This window comes from Dama dama, chromosome 23, assembly GCF_033118175.1.
Source record: "Dama dama isolate Ldn47 chromosome 23, ASM3311817v1, whole genome shotgun sequence".
NCBI classification, from domain to species: Eukaryota; Metazoa; Chordata; class Mammalia; order Artiodactyla; family Cervidae; genus Dama; species Dama dama.
The window spans coordinates 18544051-18571452 of NC_083703.1; the positions used below are offsets into that span (position 1 = coordinate 18544051).

The window sequence follows — 27402 nt, forward strand, 5'->3', positions numbered from 1 at the left end:
GCTTTGTCTTTTTTATCATGACATTGCGCTTCTGGCTTCACCCTCTGGATTTGGTTCAAGTGCAATGAAGAACTTCACCAGAGGGCAAATGGTTCTGGTGCCAGTTGATTAAAAAGTATTTATGTTTTACTGCAGTTGCTATAACCCAGATAAGACACAATATCAAAGAGAACAAGACATGTTTGGTACAAGTACATAGAGTTCTACCCCCAATGTGGATACCCATCATTTAGAACTTTTCCCTAACATCTTTGCAGTTGTTCTATAGCAGGTCTTTTAATTTAAAAAAAGCATTACTTGATGTCAAAAGTGTATTATTTAAACAGAAATCTCATATTTTAAGAAATTAGGTGTCATCTGTGGTGTCAAAGAATCTAAACATCCCCAGTAACATTCATGCTCAAGTTGCATAAAATTCAGCCACTTGCTTTTCAAGTCTCGGAATTTGCCAGACTGCAGGCCAAGGGCTTGATGGGCAGGTGTCCCCAGGCATGTGGATTTCAAAAGGGAAACCGTGTTCTTTATTCCCTTGTTTGCTGAACAGTGGATGGTGGCCAGTACTTTCTGTTTTCTAACAGATGATGTTGAGGAGGAGGATTTTTTTTTTTTTTTAAAGAATTCTTCCTCCCACATTTGCAGAACTGGAAGACTATGAGAATGGAGTGCTCAGGAAGAGAACAGAGAGGATTAGCTCTTCCTAGGGGTCCAACGTGCTTTCCTGGGACTGGGTCTCATCCTTTGGTATCGTGGAGTGTTTGGGCACCACTCTTGTGCCCCTAAAGAGCCCAACAGACCACGTTGCATGGAAACTGGGGCCTCTCCCCACCTGCTTGGTGCTCCTGACATCTGCTGTCAGCTTTGTGGGGTGGTGGAGCTGGATCAGAGCCTTCCCAGGTGGCGCTAATAGCAAAGAACCCACCTGCCAATGCAGGGGACATGAGAGATACAGGTTTGATCCCTGGGTCAGGAAGATCCCCTGGAGGAGAGCATGGCAACCCACTCCGGTATTCTTGCCTGGAGAATCCGGTGGACAGAGGAGCCTGGTGGGCTACGGTCTACAGGGTCACAAAGAGTCGGACATGATTGAAGCGACTTAGCATGCACGCATGGACCTGGATCAGACATTGCCCTGTGAGCCTTTTCTGCTTCTTTTGAACTTTCCATCAGGCCACAAGGATGGCCCTGGAGGCTCAAAAATAAGCTCCTTGCAGAAACAGCCCCCTCCCACCACCTGTGCCCAGTGGCCTCTCAGACTAGAACATCAGCTCTTAGACCGCCTACCTCCTAAATTAGTTTGCTGTGGGAAATGACTCCCTTTCATCCATTGCTGTAATAGAAGCATCTGAGAAACAGGCCCTGAGCAGTTCCGGAGAAAAAGAACGATGGCTATAGCCAGCTCCCAGTTATCCAAGGGCCGCTTCTCCAGGTTGTGGGTTCCCTAGCTTTGTAGTTGAAGGTGAACATAGCAAAGATGTAGAAATGTGTTTATTTTGCTCTTGTTAAAAAAAAAAATTTTTTTTAAGTGATCAGAGCAATTGGGGCTGAAACCTGAAATTAGATTTGAGAGTTATCCGTGGACTGTATTTCTTACCATCATAAGCAGAAACATCCACAAGAATTTGCATCTTTCCCTCTTGCTCAGGAAGGTATCTGCAACAGGGTAAGAGGACTTCCCTGTTAATTTTTCTGCAAAAGGGCTTTTCTTACAGACTGAAGAAATGCTCACTTTCAGTCAGTAGGTTCCAGTGGAAAGGGCAGGAACAGGGTGAGATTGAATTGTGTTCAGTATCTCCTGAGCCGTATCTCCTGGTTGGCATCAGAAAAGGCACATCTCAGGGCTTTCCTGGTGACTCAGTGCTCAAGAATCTGCCTGCCAGTGCAGGAGACAAGGGTTTGATTCCTGGTCCAGGAGGATCCCACATGCCACAGAGCAGCTAAGCCCATGAGCCACCACTACTGAGCCCACATGCCACAACTAATTGAAGCCCACACACTCTGGAGCCCGTGCTCCATAACAAGAGAAGCCACCGCAATGAGAAGCCCTTGCACCGTAACTAGAGAGAATCCCCCACTCCCTGCAACTAGAGAAAGGCCTGAGCAGCAACGAAGGCCTAGCACAGCCAAAGATTAATTAATTAATTAAAATAAAAAAGAAAAGGCACATGTCTGAGGCTCATTTTCCTTACTGTTGAGGTGCAGAGTCATTGCAAGGACAGTAGAGAACATTTACAAACAACCAGGATGAGACCGAGGTGCTTCATTCAGGTGAAACCAAGTATGGCAGCCCACTCCAGTATTCTTGCCTGGAGACTTTCATGGACAGAGGGGCCTGTGGGCTACAGTCCATGGGGTCGCAAAGAGTTGGCCATGACTGAGCGACTAAACACTAACCTTTAAGTTGGTATAGAATCCTCTTGGTACCTGGATGCTATGGAAAAGTGCCCTACTCTCTGAGTCCCCATGCACCCCTACCTGTAACTTGGGAAGCAGGATAATGGTAACTAAGCTCTTCCCCACCAACACAGTTATGAGGGGTTAATGCATCCCCAGCCCATAGAACACAGCTAAGCCTGTGACAAGTACCGTGTAGCCTGGAGCTATTTCTATTTCTCTACCTTCTTAAATTTTCTGCAAAGTCTATCCTAGACACTTCAGTCAGATGTGTTTGCATGAAAAGGAGGTTTTACTTGTGAAGAAGGTTTGCTTCCTTTTCTATATTTGTTTACTCTTTGCACAAATACATATGGCAGACTGTGCTAAGTGCCAGACACCCAGTGGGTTGTTCAACGTTGGGCAGTAGCCACAGGCCAGGAAAAGGAAATAATACAAAATAAACCAAGGCCCTGGATGGGTGAGTCTTGATAAATAGTGGGTTAGAACCAGGAAATGACATTAAGTAGCATTTTTCCTGTTTCACAGATGAGAAAATAAAATGGCAGAAGTGACAGATAACCCATCCAAAACCTTAGAGAAGGAACTAGGAGCAGACCTGAGGCAGGACTCTGGAGACATGTTTTAAGTCTAATCTTTGACTATAAGCTCCATGAAGGCAGGAGGAGGGGGCTTTACCTGCCTTTCCCCACAGCACCTAGAAAGACCCTACACAGGGGCCAGAAATGCTTCCTTGAATTGATTTAAGGTGAAGTCACACCCTGGACCCCAGACTGGGTATTCCCTCCTCTCTGTCTGGTCTGAGCTATAATGCTTTAGAACAGCACTGACATAAAATATCTCCTTGCAGTATGTGTTGATTGATTTACACCCTCCAGTTATACACATACGTGAATGCTCCCTTTTTGTCCAGTTATAAAAGTCAACAAATACATCAGATTGCGTGTTTCTTCTCAGTTTCTAGAATCATCGAAAGTTCAGCCCAAGTAGCAGACCAAAAAAGCAAAAAGGCACCCCCAGAGCACCTTATGTCCTCGTCATTTAAATTGTCAGGCTGTGTCTCTCCTTTGTTGTTTCACAGCTCCTGAAGTCCTCGCCCAGAAGCCCTACAGCAAAGCCGTCGACTGCTGGTCCATCGGGGTGATCGCCTACATCTTGTAAGTGTGACTTGCCACCTTGGCTTCTTTTTTTCTTTTTAAAAGGAGTTGTAACAAAATGTACATTTTATTTTGTACACAAAATTTACCATTTTAACCATTTCTGAATGTGAGAATGGGGCTGTAAAGAAAGCTGAGCGCCGAGGAATTGATGCTTTTGAACTGTGGTGTTGGAGAAGACTCTTGAGAGTCCCTTGGACTGCAAAGAGATCCAGCCAGTCCATCCTAAAGGAGATCAGTCCTGGGTGTTCATTGGAAGGACTGATATTGAAACTGAAACTCCAATACTTTGGCCCCCTGATGTGAAGAGCTAACTCATTTGAAAAGACCCTGATGCTGGGAAAGATTGAGGGCTGGAGGAGAAGGGGATGACAGTGGATGAGATGGTTGGATGGCATCACCAACTCAATGGGACATGAGTTTGGGTGGACTCCGGGAGTTGGTGATGGACAGGGAGGCCTGGCGTGCTGCGGTTCATGGGGTCGCAAAGAGTCGGACATGACTGAGCAACTGAACTGAACGGTACAATTCAGTGGCATCAAGGACATTCCCAGTATGGCACCACCATAACCACTATCCGTCTCCAGAACTTTTTCATCTTCCCAAACAGAAACCCACTAAATATTAACTCCCGTTCATTTCCCCCAGCCCCTGGCAGCACCACTCTGCTTTCTGCTTCTATGAATGTGGCTTCTCTAGGTGTCTTATGGAAGGGGGATCATAAAATGTTTGTCCTTTTTTGTCTACTTTTTTTTTACTTAGCATAATGTCCTCAGGGTTTATCCGTGTTGTAGTATGTGTCAGAACTTCATTCTTTTCTGAGGCTGAATTATATTCCATTATGCATATATACTACATTTTTATTTATCCATTCATCCATCTTGGTTGTTTCCACCTTTTGGCTATTGTGAATAATGCTGTTATGAAGGCGGGTGTGCAAATACCTGTTTAAGTCCTGCTCTCGATGCTTTTGAGTGTATCCTCAGAAGTGAGATTGCTGAGTCACAAGGTAATTCTGTGTTTAACTACTGGAGAAGTTGTCACACTGTTTTCTAAAGCAACACCAACATTTTACATCCCCAGCAGGGATGCACAGGTGTCCCATTTCTCTACATCCTTGCAATCACTTTTTTTCCATTTTTTGATAATAGCCTTCCTAACAGGTGGAAAGGTGAAGTAGTATCTCACTGTGGGCTTGATTTGCATTTCCCTTACAGCTCGTGATGTTGAGCATCTTCTGATGCACCACCTTGGTTTGAGGATACAAACCAATATGAAAATATTAGGGCAAATCCAACAGAAATCACAGTAAATGGGACTTCCCTGGTGGTCCAGTGGTTAAGAATCTGCCCTGCAATGCAGGAGACCCAGGTTCAATCCCTGGTCATGGAACTAAGATCCCACATGCCACGGAATAACTAAGCCTGCAGCCAAAACTGGAGAGCCTGTGTGCTGCAGCAGAGCCCATGTGCTGCAACTAAGGTCAAACAAATATCATATATTAAAGAAATCGCAGTAAGAAAAATGTGATGAAAACCAAAATTTAGCCTTGGAATTCCTCATTTCTTCTCAGGTGCCTTATCTCTATGACCCAGGAAACGCCATGGTCATAGGCCTGTTGCACTTATTTTCAGTTCAGTTCAGTCGCTCAGTCGTGTCCAACTCTTTGCGACCCCATGAACCGCAGCACGTCAGGTCTCCCTGTCCATCACCAACTTCCAGAGTTTACCCAAACCCTTGTCCACTGAGTTGGTGATGCCATACAACCATCTCATCCACTGTCATCCCCTTCTCCTCCTTTTTATAGTTATGTGTTGATTTGCTTAAGTTCACTGTAAAGTTATTTTTAAGTTACAATTTCTTTTTGTAGTGATAGTTTCAGACACTTACAATAGAACATACTTTCAGGGTAGGTTTAGGTCAGTGAGTCTCTAACTGATAGCGGATGAATTTCTTCTCCTTAACATCCTCATGGATGGGAGTGTTCTTTCACTGACAAAGTCCACCACACCCAAGAGGCTACAAGAGACTGTGATGGGAGAAAAACTGGAAACAACCCCCCTGTAATGGTTTTGTCTCATTATCTGGGAAGCAAATAGTCTTTCTACAGCATTCTTTCAACTGGCAACTTTTTCAATTTAATGAGGATTTAGCTGACAGCTCATGTAGATTCTTGGCCTTATCACAGGAGGATTTTATCCATTACGATGTACTTGGGTGTAGGGCTTCCACTTATGGAATTTAGGTAAAGGCCAGATTCATCTGAGCTATTATACAAAGCTAACACCTTGCACCTAGAGAATGCTTTCAATTCTGAGGCACATTGGCCATCTTCTGCAGTAGTGTGATCCTTTTTGTGGAGGGAGGTGGGTTCCAGACCCTTTTGAGAATCTAATGAAAGCTGTGAATCCTCTTCCCTATAAACTCATACCCATATAATTTTGCATACTGTATTGGAGAGTCCTGGGTGAGCAGACACTGACCATGGGCCTTGTGTTATCTCCCCGGCTCCCTAAATGCTCAACTAAAGCTCTTATCCTTGACCAGCTTGACTGTGAAAGACTTATAGAAATGAGCGATAAGCCAGTCCTCTTCCGCAAAGCACCAAAACATGTGTCATCTAGAGAAATCTTCCATGGGTCTAGGTGAAAAACTGGTCCTTTATCTGGCCTTCTGCTTATTTGTTTCATTACATCTGTTCTGAATCTTGAGCCATTGCTCTGGTCTGCATTAGTGTCTGTACATAATTGTTTCCCTGAAGTCTTGGCACTGGGGTACCATATATCAGAATACCTAAGAGGAGGTGTGTACTGCTTTATTGGGATAAGCAGTTTAAAACCAGGCAGTGGTGCCTTAGCTCACGCTGCCTTAACAGAATACCACAGACTGGGTGACATAACCAACTGACATTTATTTCTCACAGTTCTGGAGGCTGGAAGTCCAAGGTCAAGGTGCCAGCTGGTTTGGTTCTTGGTGAGAACCCTCTTCCTGGCTTGGTGTGCCGATGGCCACCATCTTGCTGTGTCCTCTCCCTCTTGCAGAGAGGGAGGGAAAGCTCTCTGGTATCTCTCCTTCTAAGGGCACTAATCCCATCAGGAGGGCCCCACCTTCATGACCTCATCTAAACGTAATTATCTCTCAAAGGCACTATCTCCAAATACCATCACGTTGAGGGATAGGGTTTCAACATATGGCTTTGGGTTACACAATTTAGTCCACAGTAAATGGTTTGGTTGACCTCAGCTTAGTGAAAATATTAAAGCAGAATCCCCTTGAAACATGGACATTTTAGGTCAGGCGTGGCACACACTTTAGAATAACGATATCAAACCCTTGTATAACAGTGCAGTGTATCCTTGAGTGAAATCAGAGTTCTGCTAGTGAGGAAGAAGGCAAGAAATGGATTTGCAGTAGGTAACACACTGTGTCTGCCATGGCACATAGGTGGGAAAATATCAGAAGGCCAACGTGGTTAGAGAATCAAGACAGGATATAAGCAAGAGCCAGAGGAAGGGGAGACCTGAAAGAAAACTGACTTTTTTTTTTTCTTTTTCTTGACCCCACTACGTGGCATGTGGTATCTTAATTCCCCAACCAGGAGTCAAACTTGCGCCTTCTGCAGTGGAAGCACAGAGTCTTAACCACTGGGCCAGCAGGGACGTCCCAAAAACTTAGATTTTAACCCAAGTTGTAGTGCAAAGTCAAAGAACAGCTGACCAGAGGTGTGACCTGATCTGATATTCACTCTGCACTCTACGTGAACCCAGCCAGATACTATACTCTATACTGCAGTGATTTTCATTCAAATATTGTTCTAGCCACTCTTCAAACAAGGGATTAGACATGGCAGGAGTGGAGAGCAAAGATGGTTCAGAGGCTTAGGCTGGATGAGTGGTGATGATTGCTTCTGCCATGGGGGCAGGGATGGAGGTGAAATGGTAGATATACTGTGGATGTGAAGGATGAAGGGTAGAGATCCTTCAAGGATAAACCCAACTTTGGGGCAGATGCTAGGAGAGTGACGTAGAAACAATTTAGGGAGTAGGCGAAATTAGGAATTTCGTTTTGGTCATGTTGAACTTGAGTCACCTTTGAGACACCCACTGGCTACGGTAAGCACATGTGGAGTTCAGAAATCTGGGATAGAGATACTGACATGTTTATTGGGTATGAGCTGAGCAGTAGAATTAGTACACCCCACTCCTTATCAGTGCAGTATACAATATAATATTTGGCTGGATTCCCATAGAGCATTAAGCAAATAAATACTATATTTCTTTTTATATTAAGTATAAACTCGATAAGCTGAAGCTTGATGGTTGCCTGGTCACCATTAGCTTTGGTTCAAGGATTGGTCTCAGGTTGATTTCACGGTTGTGTCAGACTTCAAAATGGCAGCCTGGGTTTTTATCTTCCTTGGTACCTTCCAGAGCTCAGAGAGTCTCAAGCAGAGAACGAATGGACTTTGGACATCTCACTTATACCTTCCACAATGCTCAGATCATTATGAGTGAAAGGCCAAATCCTAGATATAAATTACTACATAATAGGGCTCTGCTTGGAGAGCCACTGGTCTCAAATTCATCATTATCAGTGTCAACAACTGGCATTTCTTGAGTACATTCTCTATTCCAGGCACTGTGTGAGGTGCTGAAAATAATCAAGATGACAAAGACAAGATGCCTCTCATCAGAGTACAGTGTATATGGTGGGACAAGCAGTTTCCTAAGTAGACTGAGTGACACTCAAGACTGGTGTCCAGCTCTCATAGTTGCTGGGATAAAGCCACCATTGAGGAGGATAGGGTATTCAGGAAGGAGGGACCATCATCCCAAGGATATCTAGAAGTTTGAAAAAGACTAACACAAGCAGAGAAGCCAGAGGACAGCATCCCAACCAGGGGAGGGATGCAGACACAAGAACTGGGGTGCTTGAGGCATGTTTGAGGACCAGAAAATACCCTGTGAAAGGCTCTGACTGGGTTGGTATTCTCAGTTAGAAGGTCGGCTCTGGGCTGAACTAGTGTCAGAAGTTAGAACTCATGGACCTCACGCTCTAGCTACTCCCAGTGGGTCTACCGTGCCTGGTCTTCCTATCCCATCCTTGATCTAAAGACTGATGAGGAAGGCTGCTGAGCGGGTCATGACTGACAGGCAGCACACACAGAAGCCGGTGCTTCCCGGGGGAATCTGTGCAGAACCTTTGATCGTTCGTGTCCCCTGTCATGGGAGAGGTCAGCCTCTGCCATTTGGGGGGGTGGGCGGTGCAGCAGCATTATTGCCCCTTGATGAAACTGTCACCCTGAGATATCAGCTTGTAGTAACAGTGGCTATGACAGACACCCCATTTTCTCCTCTCCACATACCATTCAAACATTCTTCATTTTGCCGGTCCAGATCCTTAATAAATCGGTTCTCTTTTGGATCGCCACAGTCATTTATGTTATCCATTATTTGGCAAAAGAAATATTTTTTTTCCTAACAAGGAGACTCATTTTTTAAAAACCCTTTTGGTAGGTCCTTTCCCTGCCAGGAATCTTCATTTGGGGATCAAGACTTGGGGAAAAAAATCTTTGCCCGAGTAGCCTAAGCTGCTGGGAAGGAGTGAAGATGAAGTAGGCTGGACACCGTGATGAGTTTGTTGGTGTCCAATCTGATGAGAAAAAGAGATGCAAGAAGGCAAAGTGGTTATCTGAGGAGCTTTACAAATAGCTGAGGAAAGAAGAGAAGTGAAAGGCAAGGGGGAAAGGGAAAGATACGCAACTGAATGCAGATTCCAGAGTATAGCAAGGAGAGAAGGCCTTAAATGAAGAATACAAAGAAATAGAAGAAAGCAATAGAATGGGAAAGACTGGAGATCTCTTCAAGAAAATTGGAGTTACCAAGGGAACATTTATGTAAGGATGGGCACGATAAAGGACAGAAACAATAAGGACCTACCTAACAGAAGCAGCAGAGATTAAGAAGAATATACAGAAGAACTATTAAAAAAAAAAAATGGTTTTAAAGACCCGGATAACCACGACAGTGTGGTCACTCATCTAGAGCTGGACATCCTGGAGTGTGAGGTCAAGTGGGCCTTAGGAAGGATTACTACAATCAAAGCTAGTGGAGGTGATGGAATTCCGGCTGAGCTATTTCAAATCCTAAAAGATGATGCTGTTAAAGTGCTATTCTTGGTGTGTCAGCAAATTTGGAAAACTTAGCAGTGGCCACAAGACTAGAAAAGGTCAGTTTTCATCCCAGTCCCAAAGAAAGGCAATGCCAGAGAATGCTCAAACTACCATACAGTCGTGCTCATTTCACATGCTCAAAATCCTTCAGTCTGGGCTTCAGCAGTATGTGAACTAAGAACTTCTAGATGTACATCTGGGTTTAGAGATAAATTGCCAACATCTGATGGATCATAGAAAAAGCAAGAGAATTCCAGAAAAACATCTGCTTCATTGAGATGCTAAAGTCTTTGTGTGAATCACAACAAACCGGAAAATTCTTAAAGATAGGAATTCCAGACTACCTTATCTGTCTCCTGATAAACCTGTATGCAGGGTCAAAAAGCAACAGTTAGAACCGGACATGGAACAATGGACTGGCTCCAAATTGGGAAAGGAGTATGTCAAGGCTATATATTGTCACCCTGCTTGTTTAACTTAGATGCAGAGTACATCATGAGAAATGCTGGGCTGGGTGAATCACAAGCTGCAATCAAGATTGCTGGGAGAAATATCAACAACCTCAGATAGGCAGATGATACCACTCTAATGGCAGAAAGCATAGAGTAACTAAAGAGCTCTTGATGAGGGTGAAAGAGGAGAGTGAAAAAGCTGGCCTGAAATTCAGAATTCAGAAAACTAAGATCATGGCCCCCATCCCATCACTTTGTGGCAAGTAGAAGGGGAAAAAGTGGAAGAAGTGACAGATTTTCTTTTTTGGGGCTCCAAAATCACTGAAGACAGTGACTGCAGCCATGAAATTAAAAGACACTTGTTCTTTGGAAGGAAAGCTATGACAAACCTAGACAGTGTATGAAAAAGCAGAGACACCACTTAGCTGACAAAGGTCCATATACTCAAAGCTAGGATTTTTCCAGTAGTCATGTACAAGTGTGACAGTTGGACCACAAAGAAGGTGGAGCACCCAAGAAGTTGTGCTTAAAAATTGTGGTGCTCGAGAAGACTCTTGAGAATCCCTTGGATAGCAAGGAGATCAAACCAGTCAATGCTAAAGGAAACCAGTCAATGCTAAAGGATGGTTAGGGATGGATTTGCCAGATTTGCTGTGGGTGGTGAGGGCGCTTACCCATACTGTGACCTCTGACCTCTCTGCCTAGAGGAAATCCCAGGTGAATACTCATGCTCATACCCTTACTTTTTGACTGGCTTCTTACATTGTTCAGTTTTTTAAACTTAAGTCACAGAAATAAATTGACCAAGGTACATAGCATAATTAGCTTTGTAAGAATGGAACTAAGAATGCTTAACTGGCGCACTAGGTCCATTTTCTGAGACAAAGGATTTTCCTTACCAAGGAACTCGTCATTCTTTCCACCACTGAGAGCTGCCCCTTTGTGGACCCATGTGTCCCAGAGAGACAGCACAAACCCACACTTCAGCAGGAGAGAACACGATGTGATTACTGAGCCCCGGTGAAACATCCAAGCCTGGGGTATTATAGTGGTTCCTATTCTCATTTAACCCTGATAGGAATAATGAACTGGCATTGTCAGCAGGCAGCACTCATCATATTTTCATGAACTTCTCAGAGTGGAACACGTTGCCACATCCAGGCCACCATGGGTCTATAGTTTTAACCTTGGCTTTAGACATTTAGAAATGAAACTAGATCTGTTGCTTCATCTTGCTCAGATGATCCCAGGGAATTGATTCATACTAGCCAGACTCCAAAGAGATTAAAACAAAACAAAACAAAACAAAAACACAACTGAAATGTCCATTTATTAAATCATAATGAGATGCATGCCCTGCAAAGTAATGGGATATGCATGTCATCAGACTAGCAAGTCCCAGGAGAAAGCAGACTCCAACAGGGAGTTTCCTTAGTGAACAGGGATCAGAGCTGAGGAGTTGGGTGGACTTGGATGGCCTTGGGTATTTTCGTAAAGCCCTTCATGGGCTCCTGGTCACCTTTGTCTCCCAAAGGTGATTTCTGGCAAGGGGGGGACCGCTGTTGCTGCATCTCTGGTCAGAGTGGCCGCGTGCAGACGGTTCTTACACTGGCTGCTCCTCCCTCCGCCTTAAAGACCAGCCACCACCCTGCACTCTTTTGTTGTTCTAGCCTCAGTTTTTGTTTCAACAGGCACTGATGTTAGTTATAATTTCCGGGCTCACTGATTTTACTTCATTGAAATGGCACTCAGTAAAATGCCAAGTGCATTTCAGTGTGGCTGCTTTTTGAGGATTCTCAGAAAGGTGCCCAATCCTCTCCACCCCCCCAGTCTATGCCGAGTGGACCTTGTTGGTGCCTAAGTGCCATTTGTTTACAAGTCCTGCTTGACCATTTTTCAGCTTCATTCATGGGCTCATGACCCTCTCTCCGTTGCTTTGGGAGAAGGACTGTTAGTGGTCTGCTGGTTCACCTCTAACCCTTAGTAAAGAACCAAGCATAAAATACTCTCTGGTTTCAAGAGGTGGGTGCAGACATATGCACAGGGTGATGGAGGAAATTTTACAAACAGTACCCCCGAGGTCAAGCAATGCTACATTTTCCGTGGTGGTGGGAGCAACTTCCTGCCAGTGACTTTGGGGAAGGTGAATTTCACCCCATCTGTGCCTTTGTCTCTGCAAAGGCCCAGGTAGAGAGGGGGGCTTCCCCAGTGGCTCAGCGGTAAAGAATCTGCCTGCAATGCAGGAGATGCGGGTTCGATCCCTGGATCAGAAAGATCCCCTGGAGAAGGAAATGGCAGCCCACCCCAGTATCTTGCCTGGGAAATCCCATGGACAGAGGAGCCTGACAGGCTACAATCCGTGGGGTCACAAAGAGTTGGACACAACTTAGTGACTAAACAACAAGGTAGAGAGGACGCCCAGTGGGAGAAGCAGGAGGGGAATTTCTCCTTTTCCACACTGAACACTGTGGCTTCAGGACAGATGGAAAAGCATTTCACTTCCTCTGCTTGCTTGCTTCATGTAAGCATCATCTCCTGGAGACTGTCATTTAAGTAGCATCTAAATGCTTCGGGATATTTAGCCTGGAGGATGGAAGGCAGGGGACTGACATTTGCTCACTTAACTAACATTTATTGAAACTAATACGTGTCGGGTAATATGGCATGGCTGCTGAAATGGATTCATTACCGCCCTGGCCACACAGGCGCTTCCTGTCTGCCAGAGGAAACAGGCAGTAAACAGATAACTTACAATCTGATCTTGCTGCCTGTCCCTAAGGTGGGCGGCAGGAGCTGGTGGAGGCGGGGTTGGGGGTGGGGAACTCCCAGGGAGAGCTGTGGACCCTGCCCAAGCCTTGAGGAAGACTCCCGACAGTGGTGTACAGTGACCTGGACTTGGAAGGATTGTCCTCAAGTATCCACCAGGTTGTCAGGCAGGGGAGAGCAATGGTTAATCCTCCAAGACCCAATTATCTAAGGATATGATGTGCTTACTGTGTTTGATACAAGATGTCTCATTCAATTTGAGATGTAATTTTTAAAATATAACTTGCAAGAGTTGATCCAGCTTTGAACTTATGTATCACCAATACTTAGCGATGGGGAAAGTAAAATCTCTGAATATCAGGATGTTTCGTTTGTCTAGCACCACACCAAGTGAATGAAAGAATCAAGTGAGGCTTTTGTCATGTTTTAAAAGGTTTACCCTCTGGAATGGAGCACGCCAGCATGGACGGCTGCTGGAGGCAGGTGGTACAGGGATGGTTAGCAGACCAAAAGGCGCACAGAGAGGAAAGTGGCCAGCTTGCCAGGAGCTGTAATAATGAGTTGTGAGTTCAGACCTCTTAGTCTGAGCTGGGTTTGTGACCAGGAAGAGAAGAGATGGAGGTGGGAAGAGGAGAGATACCAGTTCACACCAGCAAGTCTGGAAGCGATCATGGAGGTGATTCAGAAGGAGGAACCAGGAGCCCATGATTCAGTGGCAGGTACAGGCGCGCCAGGGCTGCACACAAGACCACACCGCGGCTTCCAGCAGGCTTGCCGTAGTCTCGCAGTGCACGTCCGAGGATGCGCCTCTGAGGGTGGAAGCAGTTTCTAGTCATCCTCAGAAGTGCCTGTGGGAACTTCTCTGGAGGTTCAGGGGTTAAGACTCCACGCCTCCAGTGCAGAGGGCATGGGTTCCATCCCTGGTCTGAGAACTGAGATCCCGCATGCCATGTGGCAAAGCCAAAAAGTAAACATTTTTTTAAAAGTGCCTTGTGAGAGGGCTGTTGGAGGCCAGGGGACAAGCAAAAAGTGCAGTCAAAAGCCAAGGCCAGCAGGATGGAGGTACAAGACATTTCCCAAGTGCTGCTGTTGGTCTGCACAGATTCGTGACTGCTTACCAAGCAGAACTTGAGAGAGGAGGAAGACGCGGGGATGGAGGAGGGAGGCAGGGAGCAAAAACCCCACAAGATGCATAAGTGGAGTTGGCAATCTGCCCGGGGCTCAGAATCATCAGTTAGCACTCATGTTAATCACCTCCAGACTGGATGTCTGCACTCCTTGGTGCAAATTCATCACTCGTGAGAACTAATTCTAGCTGCTGAAAGTTTCACTGTGTTTCTCCTAACACAACATTCCTGGCTGTTGGAAGCTCCCCTCACTTACCCTCCTCTGAGCGCCCCCTTCCCTACCTCCAATCCACTGTCAGCAGAGGCTAAGTTGAAAGTGGGTTTGTCTGAACCTCCCTCAGATGTGTTTCCCCTCTGTGCTCACCCTCTAGACTTCCTGGGGATGCTGTCCTTTTGGCTGATGCAAGAATCCAAAAGTTACACATTCTGAAGTAGGTCCCTGGATCATAGCACAGCTTTGGACGATGTCTTGTCTAGCCCAACCCTTTACTGTGGACAAGTTTTATTTTATTATTATTATTTTTTTTTGGTAACTATTTTACTCCAAATGGAGTATGCTGCCAATTTCTCACGCTTGGGGAAGAGTTTGTCCTTCTTCCCCTCCTGCCTAACTCCTGGACTTCAGCTCCAGTTATATATAAACTTTCTAAGGGTTGTGTGTCCGATCTCCCCTCTAGTGTCCCTTTTTTTCCCTCCTCTAGAGCTTTCCTGGATTGGCTTCCACCTTCTCAGCTTTCAAAGTATTAACCAAATCTCATGGGTAACAGGACGTTTGGCCATTGCATCTCACCGTGGGTGCCTTGCCGAAGTCAGCCTGCACGTGGTTCTGATCTGCGAACCTTCCCTTGTTCCTGTCAGCTTTGCAAGGAGGAAGCTCTGGCGCGCACATAAGCAAATCTCTAGTTGCTGAAGTAATTGTATTACATCTTTGTAAACATTCAGGTCTTACTGGTCATTCTGGTGTACAAATCCGAATAATGTGCTGAAATCTATTTTGCTAAGTGAGCCTTGCAACTAAGCACCAGAGATTTGACAGCTTAAAAAGCTTTGCTTTATTTTATTATTTTAAAAAATCTGTCCTATTAACCAGAGTAAGAGGAATAGAACTCAGATTCCTCAGTATGTGTTCCAGACATTCATCCAGTAAACACTTGTTTAATCTCACAGACAGCCAAGACGAAGGGCCAACTGGTGGCTGCCCAGTGGTTGTCACACATCCAACAGACTACTGTCCAGAGGAGGAATGCCCAGGTTTGCTTGCGTTTTCAAGTGTTTTTCAGAGACCACTGGGCCTGGGTTGGCCCTACTCCGTTTCTCTGGCTTGCAGTATACATAGAAGTCTGTGGTTTCACCCAGTTGCACTGTTGTTCAGTCGCTAAATGATGTCAAACTCTTTGTGACCCCATGGACTGCAGCACGCCATGCTTCCCTGTCTTTCACCATCCGCTGGCATTTGCTCAAACTCATGTCCATAGAGTCAGTGATGCCATCCAGCCATCTTGTCTATCATTCCCTTCTCCTTCTGCCTTCAATCTTTACCAGCTTCAGGGGCTTTTCTAAAGAGTTGGCTGTTCAAATCAGGTGGCCAAAGTATTGGAGCTTCAGCATCTGTCCTTCCAGTGAATATTCAAGATTGACTTCCTTTGGAATTGACTGGTTTGATCTCCTTGCTGTCCAAGGGGCTCTCAAGAGTCTGCTCGAGCACCACAGTTTGAAAGCATCAATTGCATAAAAATACTTTCTTCACTAATTTGCCTTTGAGTAAGTGTTCTCAGGGAAGCTTGATCAGTTTCTTAGAACTGAGGACTCCTTGGTATAATGCTTGGAAATACCGATCCTCAAAGATCAAGGTTGAAAAGCGAGTCTCCAGGACATCCTGTCTGTGCATCCATCACGTAACATCATGACTAGAGGTAGCTTCTCTCTCCTTCCCTTCCAGAGCAGTGTAGAAGCTGAGGTCAGGATGTACGGTCAGTCATGAATGATTCTGAGGCTTGGTACAAAATTTTTAATTATGTTGTTTTGTTTCTGCGTTTAGAGGGTAGAACACTGGACTGAGTCCCTTCAGACTCATCTGTTCCTCTCTCCCACTCCCTTGGGTCTTCCTGATGGTGAGCGGGGTCTTATTGCACAATATTTCAGCAGAGGGAAGCTGAAAAGTTAGATGGAGCTGGTGGGATACAAAAGAGACAAACAAGGGAAGGTAAGAGTGGGGAGCTGGCATTTAATGATTGCGATGTGTTGGGCACTTTCCTATGTTATATCTTTTACCTGTATCCATCCGTTCATCTATCTGTTTGTTATATGTAATATAGATTATTATGCAATGTATATGATATATGTTATAATATCTCTTATAATGTGGGTCTTATTTTTGTCATTTTACAAAAGCGCTTGAGACTGGAAGACAATACATAATTTCCCCAAAGTCACTCTACCAGGCCTTGTTGGAGCCAGAATTTGAATCTGTATCTCTTATCTCTCTGAATCTCAGACTGAGGAAGCTACACCATGAAATGCCTCTGAAAGCAAAGTCAGCCCTCAGGGGAGAGGACTTACAAAGTCACCCATATCTTCATGTTCACGCTCTTCCTCCAGTTAGACTAAAGGGCACGTTCCAGGTTGCTGTTTCCAGATGATGACTCAGTTGTCAGTGTGGACTGCTGCACTCAGAGGCTTTTTATGTAAAATATTTGCAGTATGTTCGGGCACTTGTGCTGTGTGTGTGTTAGTCACTCAGTCACGCCTGATTCTTTGTGAGCCCATGGACTGCAGCCCCCCCAGGCTCCTCTGTCCATGGGGATTCTCCAGGCAAGAATACTGGAGTGGGTTGCCATGCCCTCCTCCAGGGGGTCTTCCCCACCCAGGGATCGACCCAGGTCTCCCTCACTGCAGGTGGATTCTTTACCGCTGAGCTACCAGGGAAGCCCAGGAGGCACACTTCAGGTGCTCAGAAGATTGCTTGTGTGTGTTACTTGCTTTCCCAGCCACACTGGGCAAGAGAGGCAGGCTGGAACTTCTGCCCAGCCCTGAGCCCCAGGGTCTGGATGGCAGCTTTTCTATCCTCTGCACCCCCTGCAGCAGTGCAGGGGAGCCAAGCGCTGAACCAGGGCTACCGGATGTGACCTTATTGGGGTTTGGTTCAGCAAAGACTCAGGTTCACATTTCTTCATCCCTGTCTCCCACTGAGGGGCCACCTGTCTTTCTAGAAGGCAGGCTGGGGTAGGACATTAGGTGTTGATCTCCTAACTGTAAGGACAGCTACCCAGAGCTGCTTCCGCGAGGAGAGCTGTGTCCATTGAAAAGAGAGGTTGGACTTGCCAGGTGCTGTGGTTGTCGTGTCGGGGCTGTCCCTGGTCCCTTCCCCTCCGTGTTCTCCACCATGGTTGTCGGCAGCCCCCGTGGTCCATGCTGGAGACCTTAGAGGCATCCTGGCCTTCCCTCTCTCCATAGCTAATCACCTCATCTTTCTGTTTTTCCCTCCGGACTCCTTTTGGAATCCATTCCCCCAACCGCTACCACTGCCCGTACCCTCTGGCCCTTCCCGTGTCTGCTCACAGCAGTTCACTTGTCTTCCTGCCTCAAACCCACTGTCCACACAGCTGCAAAGTCAGTTGCCACATGGTTCCTCTGTTCTCTATGCTAAGTCACTAAGTCCTGTCTGATTCTTTTTCGACCCCATGAACTGTAGCCTGTCAGGCTCCTCTGTCCTTGGAATTTTCCAGGCAAGAGTGCTGGAGTGGGTTGCCATTTCCTTCTCCAGGGGATCTTCCTGACCCCGGGATCAAATCCATGTCTCCCACTTGGCAGGTGGATTCTTTACCACTGAGCCACCTTTATCCGTTTATCCATCAGTGAACATAGATTGTTTTCACATCTTGGCCATGCTGCAGTGAACACAGGAGCACATACATCTCTTCATGGCACTGATGTTGTCTCCTTTGGGAATATATCCAGAAGAAGGATTCCTGGATCATGTGGTGGTTCCGTTTTTAATATTTTGAAAAACATCCATATCATTTTCCATAGTGACTACACCATTTTGCATTCTCAGCAACAGTGCACAAGGGTTCCATTTTCTCCACATCCTAACATTTGTTAAATTTTATTATTTTGTTGATAATAACTACCCTAACAGGTATAAGTGTAATAACTCATTGCCTGTCACTACTTCTGATACCAACTCCTTCCTGTCTTCTCTGTGTCTGTCTCTCAAATCAAAAGTCAATAAGGAAAAGCAGAACCTTAAATCAGGTCTAAGAAATATGCAAGAAGTTAGAAGGCTGCAGTGAATTATGACAGTAAAGTTACATAAAAGGGGAAAGAGGTAACAACTGATGGTTATCTGGAAGTCTTTTCAGCAGGCATCCACTTTTGTAGGGACACTGATATTGTCCAAGGGCAAAGGCGGAGGTGGAACATCTCTTAATGTAGCACAATTATTGCAGTCAAGTCTCGGGACCACTCAGCGGAAGCTCTAACACTATCACACCGTTTCATTTTCCGAGAATAACTGTGCCTTGCTGGACTAGCCATGGTTGGCCATGGGTGATTTTCACTTTCATTTATGTTAACAGCCCTCTTCATGGAAAACTTCCTCCTTCATGAGACTTGTCCACACAATGATAGTGGCATTTTAGGTAACCCAACACGTTCTCTCTACAAACAGAGGCCAGGTTGCTCCCAACACCTGGCCTTGCTCACTGGGTTCTTCTGGAATGTCCGTCAGTGGTACCGAACTTTATTGTTTTACCACCTTCCGTGTACAGGAGGGAGGAGTGGGGGTGAGCGAGGACTCTGACGGTGCCCTGGGGCTGTGCCGCGGTGGGCGCGCCTGCATCCTTCCTTCATCCTTGTCTTTCTTTCAGAGCCCAGCCAAAGGGCTCAGCAGCCAGCGGTGAAACCCCCTTTTCAAGAGCGTGTTTGTTCATCCAAACATTGACCCAGAAGCTGCCATAGGTAGATCCTGAGTTGGGCACTGAAAATCCAAGAAGAAAGTAAAACGTGAGACATGGTCCTGCCTTGAGGAGGGTGTGGGCAGGTCAGGGCAGCGTGCCATGTAGGAAGGGTCACCACGGAGCTCTCTGCGCTGCCATGGGGACGCAGAGCAGGGCACCCACACTGCCCGGCAGCAGAGGGCTGGGTCTTCCTAGTGACACCCTAGCTGGCCAGTTGGTGGAAAGTGCCAGGGGAGGGCAGCCCAGGTACAGTGTAGACCTTCACTTTGGTCCAGAAACAAAAAGTGCTCTGTGGACTGCAAACCAACCCTAAGCATCTTAGCAGCGAGACCCAGCATCTGGGAAATGAGGAAGTCGTGTCCAGTGGCTGGGCTCTATTTGCACTTGAAGGGGCCATTGGGCAAAGGAAAGGGCCTGCAGAGAGAATTCAGAGTCAAGACTGAAACCTAAGGTTCAGTTCTCAAGCCTCTCTCCCTTTGGTGAACAAGCAAGACAGTTAAGAACACAGACTCAGACTCAGAATCAGACAGGGCTCGTGTCCTGACTTCGCTGCAAGTTGGTTTCTCTGCCTTTAAAATGAGAATTGTATGAGGGACTGTATACAGGGCTCTGGTGTGAAGGGACCACAAGGAATAGCACCATGACCTTGAGACTGACGGCAGCTGAGCCATATTTGCCCTCAGACCCTCAGTGATCAGGGAGGGAGGAAGCAGTTACCCTGCCCAAGGGAGAGTCTGGTAGAGCCCGCCTCCCTGGGAGCAGCACTGCCCTGGGCTCAGGGGTGTAACCAGCCTGAGTCTCAGAGGGAAGGGGCCAGGGCATCACCCTGCCCTGCCCTCCTCCTTCCTCCCTCATCTCCCCCGGGGTCCCCGCTGGCTGACCCCCCAGCAGATGTCAGAGAATTCAGCCCTCAGCAGCCCTCCCGGGGACGGGGCGGAGGGGAGGGTGGCTCTGCAGGTCCAGGCAGGGTGTCAGAGACCCACCCCTCCTAGGGGAGTGAGGTTTAAGTGAGACAATAGAGCAAAGCGCTTGGTGGGACTTTTGACCCCAAGTAAGTGTTTGGCTGAGGCTACACTAGCAGAGGGAAGATGGGAGGGGTGAGCACGCTCCCTGCATGGCCCTCCGAGGCTGGAATGGACATGAGGGAGGAGCTGGTGGAGCCGGGTTGCTGGCACTGGGGGGACCGTCTGTAATGGGCAAGCTCAGACGTTATTCTGAGCCACGGACTTTTTGGCCTAGAACAATTGTGAATGGCTTTATCATCTTTGAGAACCTATGGTGATATCAATTTGTAGATTATCTAGCTGGTTTGATATGTAAACTGTGAACACAGAGATGAAAACGAAACCTGCAAATGGGCAGGCCCAGGACTGTGGAAGTCAGCATCCTGTTTATGGAGATAGAAACGTCTCAGAGTTGTCATTTCTGCTAATTGAACCTGCCACACAAACCACTCATGAAATGGTCTTGCCTGGGAACCCTGTGAAATTTCTAGGTCTGAGGAAGATTTTACAACCTCTCCTTGCCCTTTCGTTCTGTTTCAGTCCCTGTTTTTAAACCTTCTTTCTTAATTTTAACTTAGTCCCCAAGCTCTGTCCGTTTCCTTTTTTTCCATTCTCAGTGAAAGTGAAAGTTGCTCAGTTGTGTCCCACTCTTTGCAACCCCATGGGCTATTTATTTAGTCCGTGGAGTTCTCTAGGCCAGAATACTGGAGTGGGTAACCTTTCCTTCTCCAGAGAATCTTCCCAACCCAGGGACTGAACCCAGATCTCCCACATTGCAGGCGGATTCTTTACCAGCTGAGCCACCAGGGAAGCCCAAGAATTGTGGAGTGGGTAGCCTATCCTTCTGCATCGGATCTTCCTGTCCCAGGAATCAAACTGGGGTCTCCTGCATTGCAGGCGGATTCTTTACCAACTGAGCTATCAGAGAAGCCCTCCATCCTCAGTACCGAAACACAAACAGTATTCTATACCTTCCCCTCCCCAAAAAGAGCTAAAACCAGAATAAATTGGATTACTTTAAGAAAATTGGCACATGAAGAATAAATCTTTCCTGAAATTTTCTTCAAGATTTTTTTCCCTTGAAAGCCAAACTGTAAAATAAAACATACTCTGTTGTTAACAAACAGAAACCTCACATATCTACAATTTCGTTTGTTTTGCAGGACGAACTAACATTTCGCTCTGTCTGCTTTTCCTAATATGCACATTTCATTTACCCTAAATCCTCGTTATGGGAAGCATTTCTGCATCTGTCTCTCAGCCCCAGGCTTTCCTGGACAGTGAAATATGGGCTTCGTGGTTTCAGAAGCACTGGCTCTCACTCATTTCGCCAAAAGCAGCAAATCTTTAAAAATGAAATTTTCCAGGCTCTTAGCCCCTAAACCAACCCTGTAGGGAGAGATGGTTTTGAATCTTAGCGGCCCACAGAATGTCTCACAGCGTTTAAAAGTGTCGTCAGCCCTTCCCCTATACAGCAGAGGCAGCGAGGCTGTGCAGAGTGCAGGAACGGCTGTAAAAATGTACTGAACGCTGTGCTTTGGACCTTTATTAAATTTCTTACTTGCCGACAGCCTCAATCCCTCAAAGGCCTAGAGCCTGTTGATGCCTGTTCCCTTGTTCTCATTAAAATGGTCTCTGGGCCGTAGCTGTGCTTTGAACAACACTGGGCTGCGTGGGAAGATTCCTGGCTCGTCTGGGGGCGGGACTCTCTCACGGTGGCTGCTGCCGCCCTGGGATTGTCTCAGGCCCAGAACCAAGTTCTGTGCCATCCACCTCTTTGCCCGGCCTTCTGGAATCGAGCCTTGCCCATCACGGTCACAGCCTAAATCTCACCCCTTTCCAATGTCCAGTCCCAGCCAGGGCCTGCCCCTGTCTGCCCCGTCTCTCCTCCACCACCCCACCTCACCCCACTGCCCCAGGCCTCAAGCACGGACCAGATCTTTCCCTTGGTCTGTCAGCCAGCCAAGGGCTTCACAGGTGGCTCTATCAGTAAAGAACCCACCTGCCAGTGCAGGAGATGCCGGAGACAAGGGTTCAATCCCTGGGTCAGGAAGATCTCCTGGAAGAGGCCATGGCAACCCACTCCAGTATTCTTGCCTGGAGAATCCCATGGACAGGGGAGCCTGGCAGGCTATATTCCATGGGGTCGCAAAGAGTCTAACATGACTGCAAAAAGTCTAACGTGACTGAAGCAACTTAGAATGCACGCACGCACAGCCAGCCAAACAAATTGGGAGAAGGAGGCACAGAGCCACAGCATCTTAAAGCCAGCAAGAATGTTAGGAATTTTCCAGTCTGGCCTCTTTGTGTTTAGATGAGGACATCTTGGTCCAGAAAATGTATCACTGGCCTATTAGTGGTGAAGGTCACATCAGAGCTGGTAGCAGACCTGGGAGGGAGAACCCACAGTTTCATGGCACGAGTTACATTAGGGGTATTTAATAAAAATTCCTTATTGTGACTGTCAGTACCTCCAGAACTAGAAGTTTTCTCCACCAACATCCTAAATGATTTTTTTTTTTTTTTGACTGCTTGCCCCTCACAACTTGTGGGATCTTAGTTCCCTGATCAGGAATGGAACCCAGGCCCACTGCAGTGAAAGCTCCAAGTCCTAACCACTGGACCTGGATTATCTTTGAAAATTCAATTTTAAGGGTTCATTGGGAAAAAAGGTCATGGTATTATAACTTATGTCAACTTCTGCTTATTGTATGTTAATGGGAGAAACTGTAACCTTTCAGATACCCAGGTTGGGTGTGGTAGGATGAAACGGTGCATTTTGGGACCACATATGGCAACTTGGTTACTCAGGCTTGTAAAATTTCCCTATTTTGCTCTGATTAAATAAAGTGAACCTGGAAGGGTTCTAAAATGTATTTGCTGTCATTTTAGTCTCTAAGTCATGTCCGACTCTTTCACAGTCCCGTGGACCGTAGCCCGCCAGGCTCTTCTGTCCATGACATTTCCAGGCAAGAATACTGGAGTGGGTTGCCATACCCTCCTCCAAGGGACATTTCCAACCCAGGAATCGAACCTGCATCTCCTGCATTGAAGGCAGATTCTTTACTGCTGGGTCACCAGGGAAGCTCTCTATAGAGAACACCAAACATACATTCTGTTTGTTTCCTTAACCTGTCTTCTACTGGGGATGATATCACGGGGAGTAAGATCAGCAACATTTAAGATGAACTCAGTGTACATGTTCAGCCTCTGTCACCACCTGGGCTAACCCTTTTTGCTGCCTGTGAAACCAGTCTTACTTCTGTGCCGCATGAACCCACAGAAGGTTCGGATTCTTGGCTGAGCTTGTGTCTGCAGCACACGCAGTTCAGGTTTCTGCATTTGGGCGAAAACCGCCCTTCCTCCGGGCAGCACGTCGAGCCAGCACACAGTGCTCGTTGCACAGCTGATTCAGATCCGCACGCCTTCTTGTCTTCCAGGCTCTGTGGCTACCCTCCTTTCTATGATGAAAACGACTCCAAGCTCTTTGAGCAGATCCTCAAGGCAGAATATGAGTTCGACTCCCCCTATTGGGATGACATCTCCGACTCGGGTAGGTCTCATGGCTCGGGGACCCCCACACCCTGACCACCTGCGTCTGCGACAGGCCCTGGGGGCTCAGAATGGTCCTGAGCTACACACGTTGAATTGACTTGTGATGCGAGGAGAGGCTTGGGCCGTGTGCCCCAGCCAGGCTGGGGGCGGGGACTCACCCCTCTGCTCGGCCGTACCCTGCTCTGGGTGCTCTGGAGTCAGACAGTGTTTGTTGTTCTCAGTCGTGTCCGACTCTTTGCGATCCCATGGACCGCAGCACGCCAGGCCTCCCTGACCTGCACCACCTTCCGGAGTTTACTCAAACTCGTAATCTCCAGGAGACAGTGTTAGCTCGTGTTTGTTGAGCGCTTACTGTGTGCTAAGAACCATAAGCTTCAAATGTGTGCTAGCTCACCCCCTCCTCAGGACAGGACAACCTGTCAGGTGCAGAATCCTCTTAGCCCCATTTCACAGATAAGGAAACTGAGACCCCAGAAGGTGAAATAACCTGACTGAAGCCACACGGGTAGTAAGTGACAGAGCTGGGGTTTGAACCCATGCCTTCAAGCCAGAGCCCACATCTCAGCTACTCAGCCATAGGAAACATTCCCAGGGAAGTTCACCATTTCCCCCCTTAGGGAGAAAAATCAAACCCAAGGCCCACAAGAGCAGATCAAATGTCTCTTACCTCACCTTCCTTCCTAACAGATGAGGATGGTGACACTACTTCTTCCCCCCAGCTCTGGCAGGTGGTATAAGGATCAAATGAAATAATGAACCACCTATTCAAATATCACATTTTATTATTTGCATTGTTTTCTCCTAGCTGGAAATGCCCTACTTTCTTCCTCAGTCTTCTAAAACCTGGGATGGGATTGTGGTTCTCCAAAGCTTTCAGGAAAGAGCCGCATGGGGACTAGTTTACTTCTGACTTGGGAAGGGCTCAGCTGTCCCCCAGAAGTCCAGTCCTGTGGGCAGTGAGCTGCTGGGCCCACGAGGTGACATTTCCCCCCGGCACATGTCATCCCCCAGTCCTGGGACCCAGCCCTCCCCCACCCCCACGCTCTCAGTGTCCTGCTCTAGCTCACATCCACTCCTGGGCCTCCAAGCAGTTCCTCCTCTCCACCAGGGCACACCTTCTGCATCCTGATTTCCTGCTCGCTGTTTGTCATCATCCACGGGGGCTGCAGGGGGCGCTTCTGGCGGGCTGTGTGTCTGCAGCGCTGGCCCAAGCCCTGGGGAGCCTAGTGGGTGCTTGGGCGATTTTGTTGAATCAGTGGTGTCTTAACATGGAGAAGATATCAACGAAACAGCTCCCTGAGGCAGCGGTGAGCTGAGTGAGAGGCACCTGGTGACAAGGATTGTTCGTCTCTTCCCTGGACCACAGGTGCCACTAGCTGCCTGCCAGCAGGAAGGGACTCAGAGCCAGGAAAGCAGGTCCCAGGCCAGGCTCAGCTGCCTCCTCATTCACTGTGTCACCACTCAGAGCCTCAGTACTCAGCTTCTCTTTTCCCCAAATGCTGGTACCGCTGCCTTTTGTCCCAGCTCACTAGTGGCTGTGGAAGGCTGGTCTCATGTTTGTCATGGTGCCCTTGATACTCCCAAAGACCCACTGGTATCTTACTGTCATACCTCAGGCCACACACTGATTCCTCTCCTTGCGCCTTCTTTTTGAACAGCAAAAGACTTCATTCGGAACCTGATGGAGAAAGATCCAAATAAAAGATACACATGCGAGCAGGCAGCTCGGCACCCATGGTAAGAACATCAACTCGAGGGGCCAGTCAGCTGGGTCTCCACTGTGAAAACCACGGGTGAGGCTTGGCATCCCATCTGGCCAGCCACTTTCTTCCTTTTCCCACCCAACCTTGGAGGACATGGTCTCTGAAGGCACTAACGACAGATGCACAAGAAATAGCTGTAGCTTTTTCATTTTATGTGAAATATTTTAGGCTCGTTTTTATTGAAGGTAATCCCCCAAGGAGGCTTTAAGAGCGGAGTTTTATTCCTTGAGGTTATTACTCAGCCAGTAAGTGGATTGAGGTTATATGTTCTTTTTCTTCTAAGATGCTTTTCAAGTTAGTGGTTCGTCGCCTCTAGCAGGATGAACTGATAGTTTACGACATCCTGGACTACATTTCCTGCGGTGCCCTGAAGCCAACGTGCTTCTGTGCCACTTACTAGGGTTGAACCCGGTGACTCTGGTTCAACTTCTACTTCTCTGAGCCTTAATTTTCTCATCTTTCAAGTGAGGATGATGATACCTAGTTTTGGGGGTCAATGGAAGCAGTGTCTGAGATCACGTGCACACATAGAAGATTTAGCACATCTGGCACGTAGCACATGCGTTATTAAACTCTTCTTATTAAAGCATCATGAAAAAAAAAAATAAAGCATCATGAGCCTCCTTTTTAGACAAAGACCAGGAGTAGTAAAACAGCCAGTACAATATGCAGACCATTGATGTTGGCAGAGGGGCAAGGCAGGGCTGAGAATCAAGCAGGACTTCACAGAGATGCCCGCCTTGTGCTATGAAAAGGCTGTCATCAGGCCACCTAGGGTGGGGCAGGGATTCCAGGCTGCTTGAGCCTCCTGGGCCAGGCCTGGGGGCTTACACTGTACATCCATCCATGAAGCTGCAGCATTTGGTGAGAGTGGACAGGTGGAGAACTGAGAGACGAGACTGGAAAGGAGAGACCCAACAGGTTTTGGCATGAGCTCCAGCTGGGCCCGGTGGACCCCAGTCCTGCACTAGGGCTGTACTGTGCTGTGTGAACGAGCTCCTTAACCTTTGGGCCTCACCTGTGGCTCTGAGATGGGAAATAACAGTGGTATGTATCCTAGAGGGGTTTTCAAGGGAGCAAATGAGATAATCCATGTGAAGAAGAGTACCTAATAATCTCCAATCTATTGGAATTCTTTGCTTTTGGGCAAGGGGGACCCCAAACAGGTTTTAAGCTGAATGATCAAATTTGCATTTTCAAAACCTCAGCCTGGCAGCAGGATTGGGGACTAGGCATGGGAGGTGCCAGGAGGGGCAGAGCAGTCATGTGAAGAGGGCTGGCCCCAGGAGGGTGGAGGTGGTCTGCCCAGTGTCCCAGGAATGAAGGGAGGGGGCGGGGACAGGCCAGGGGTGGGGAAGCTATGGGCCCCGGGCTGACCTGTGGAAGTGGTGAGGTTATTCCAGATTGTCCAGTTCAAGGGGCTGGGAGGATGCTGTGCTGGGGGAACAGGCGGGCTGGAGTGAAAGAAATCGAGGAGGGTGCTATGTCATCTTGATGCAGATCTGTTCTGGTGGGTGCTTTGCAGAATGAGCCTGGAGCTCAGGAAAGAGGTCAAGTCTAAGATGACTTCAGGGTCATCAGCCTGGGTCACACTGAGATGTATTGGCATGTGAGTTGCACAAATAAATGCCTCCTTACTTCAGAGGTGGGGCTTTTCCCCCATGTTTTATAATTCTTACTGTGCATCTCAGAATTCCCAGAAAGTCAAGTGACAGCAAATGGTAAAGATAAATGGTTTGACTCAAGCATTCCAGAAACACCCCGCTTGCCTGCATTTACAATACACCTGTGTCTCGTATGTAAAGCTGCCCAGGCAACTTGAAAACACAGATTCAGCTGAGAGCTTGCAGGATGTGAGACATGGCTTTACCAGCATCCCCGTTCTGGAGACTGTGGTCCCAGTACGTGGATGACACCCAGAGAGCATCATCTCTCACTCTGCACTTGCTTTTCCAACTGAGCCAAGGCCGGTTGGCTTGGCTAGGGCAGGGCCTCCCCTTAGCCTCAAAACAGACCCCTCTAGGCAGGACAGGGCTCCTTTCCACGCTGTCCTTGCA

The 27402-nt window shown here is 47.3% G+C and overlaps 1 protein-coding gene across 2 annotated transcripts in view; it reads left to right on the top strand.

Annotated features, from left to right (window-relative positions):
* The window catches only part of CAMK1D (calcium/calmodulin dependent protein kinase ID), a 395130-nt gene that overhangs the window by 355120 nt on the left and 12608 nt on the right, over positions 1-27402 (top strand). For both annotated transcript variants that reach the window (XM_061126085.1, XM_061126083.1), the window contains exons 6-8: positions 3473-3548; positions 23468-23580; positions 25241-25319. In XM_061126085.1, the coding sequence (XP_060982068.1) occupies positions 3473-3548; positions 23468-23580; positions 25241-25319 (268 nt within the window). The remainder of the gene's footprint in view (positions 1-3472; positions 3549-23467; positions 23581-25240; positions 25320-27402) is intronic.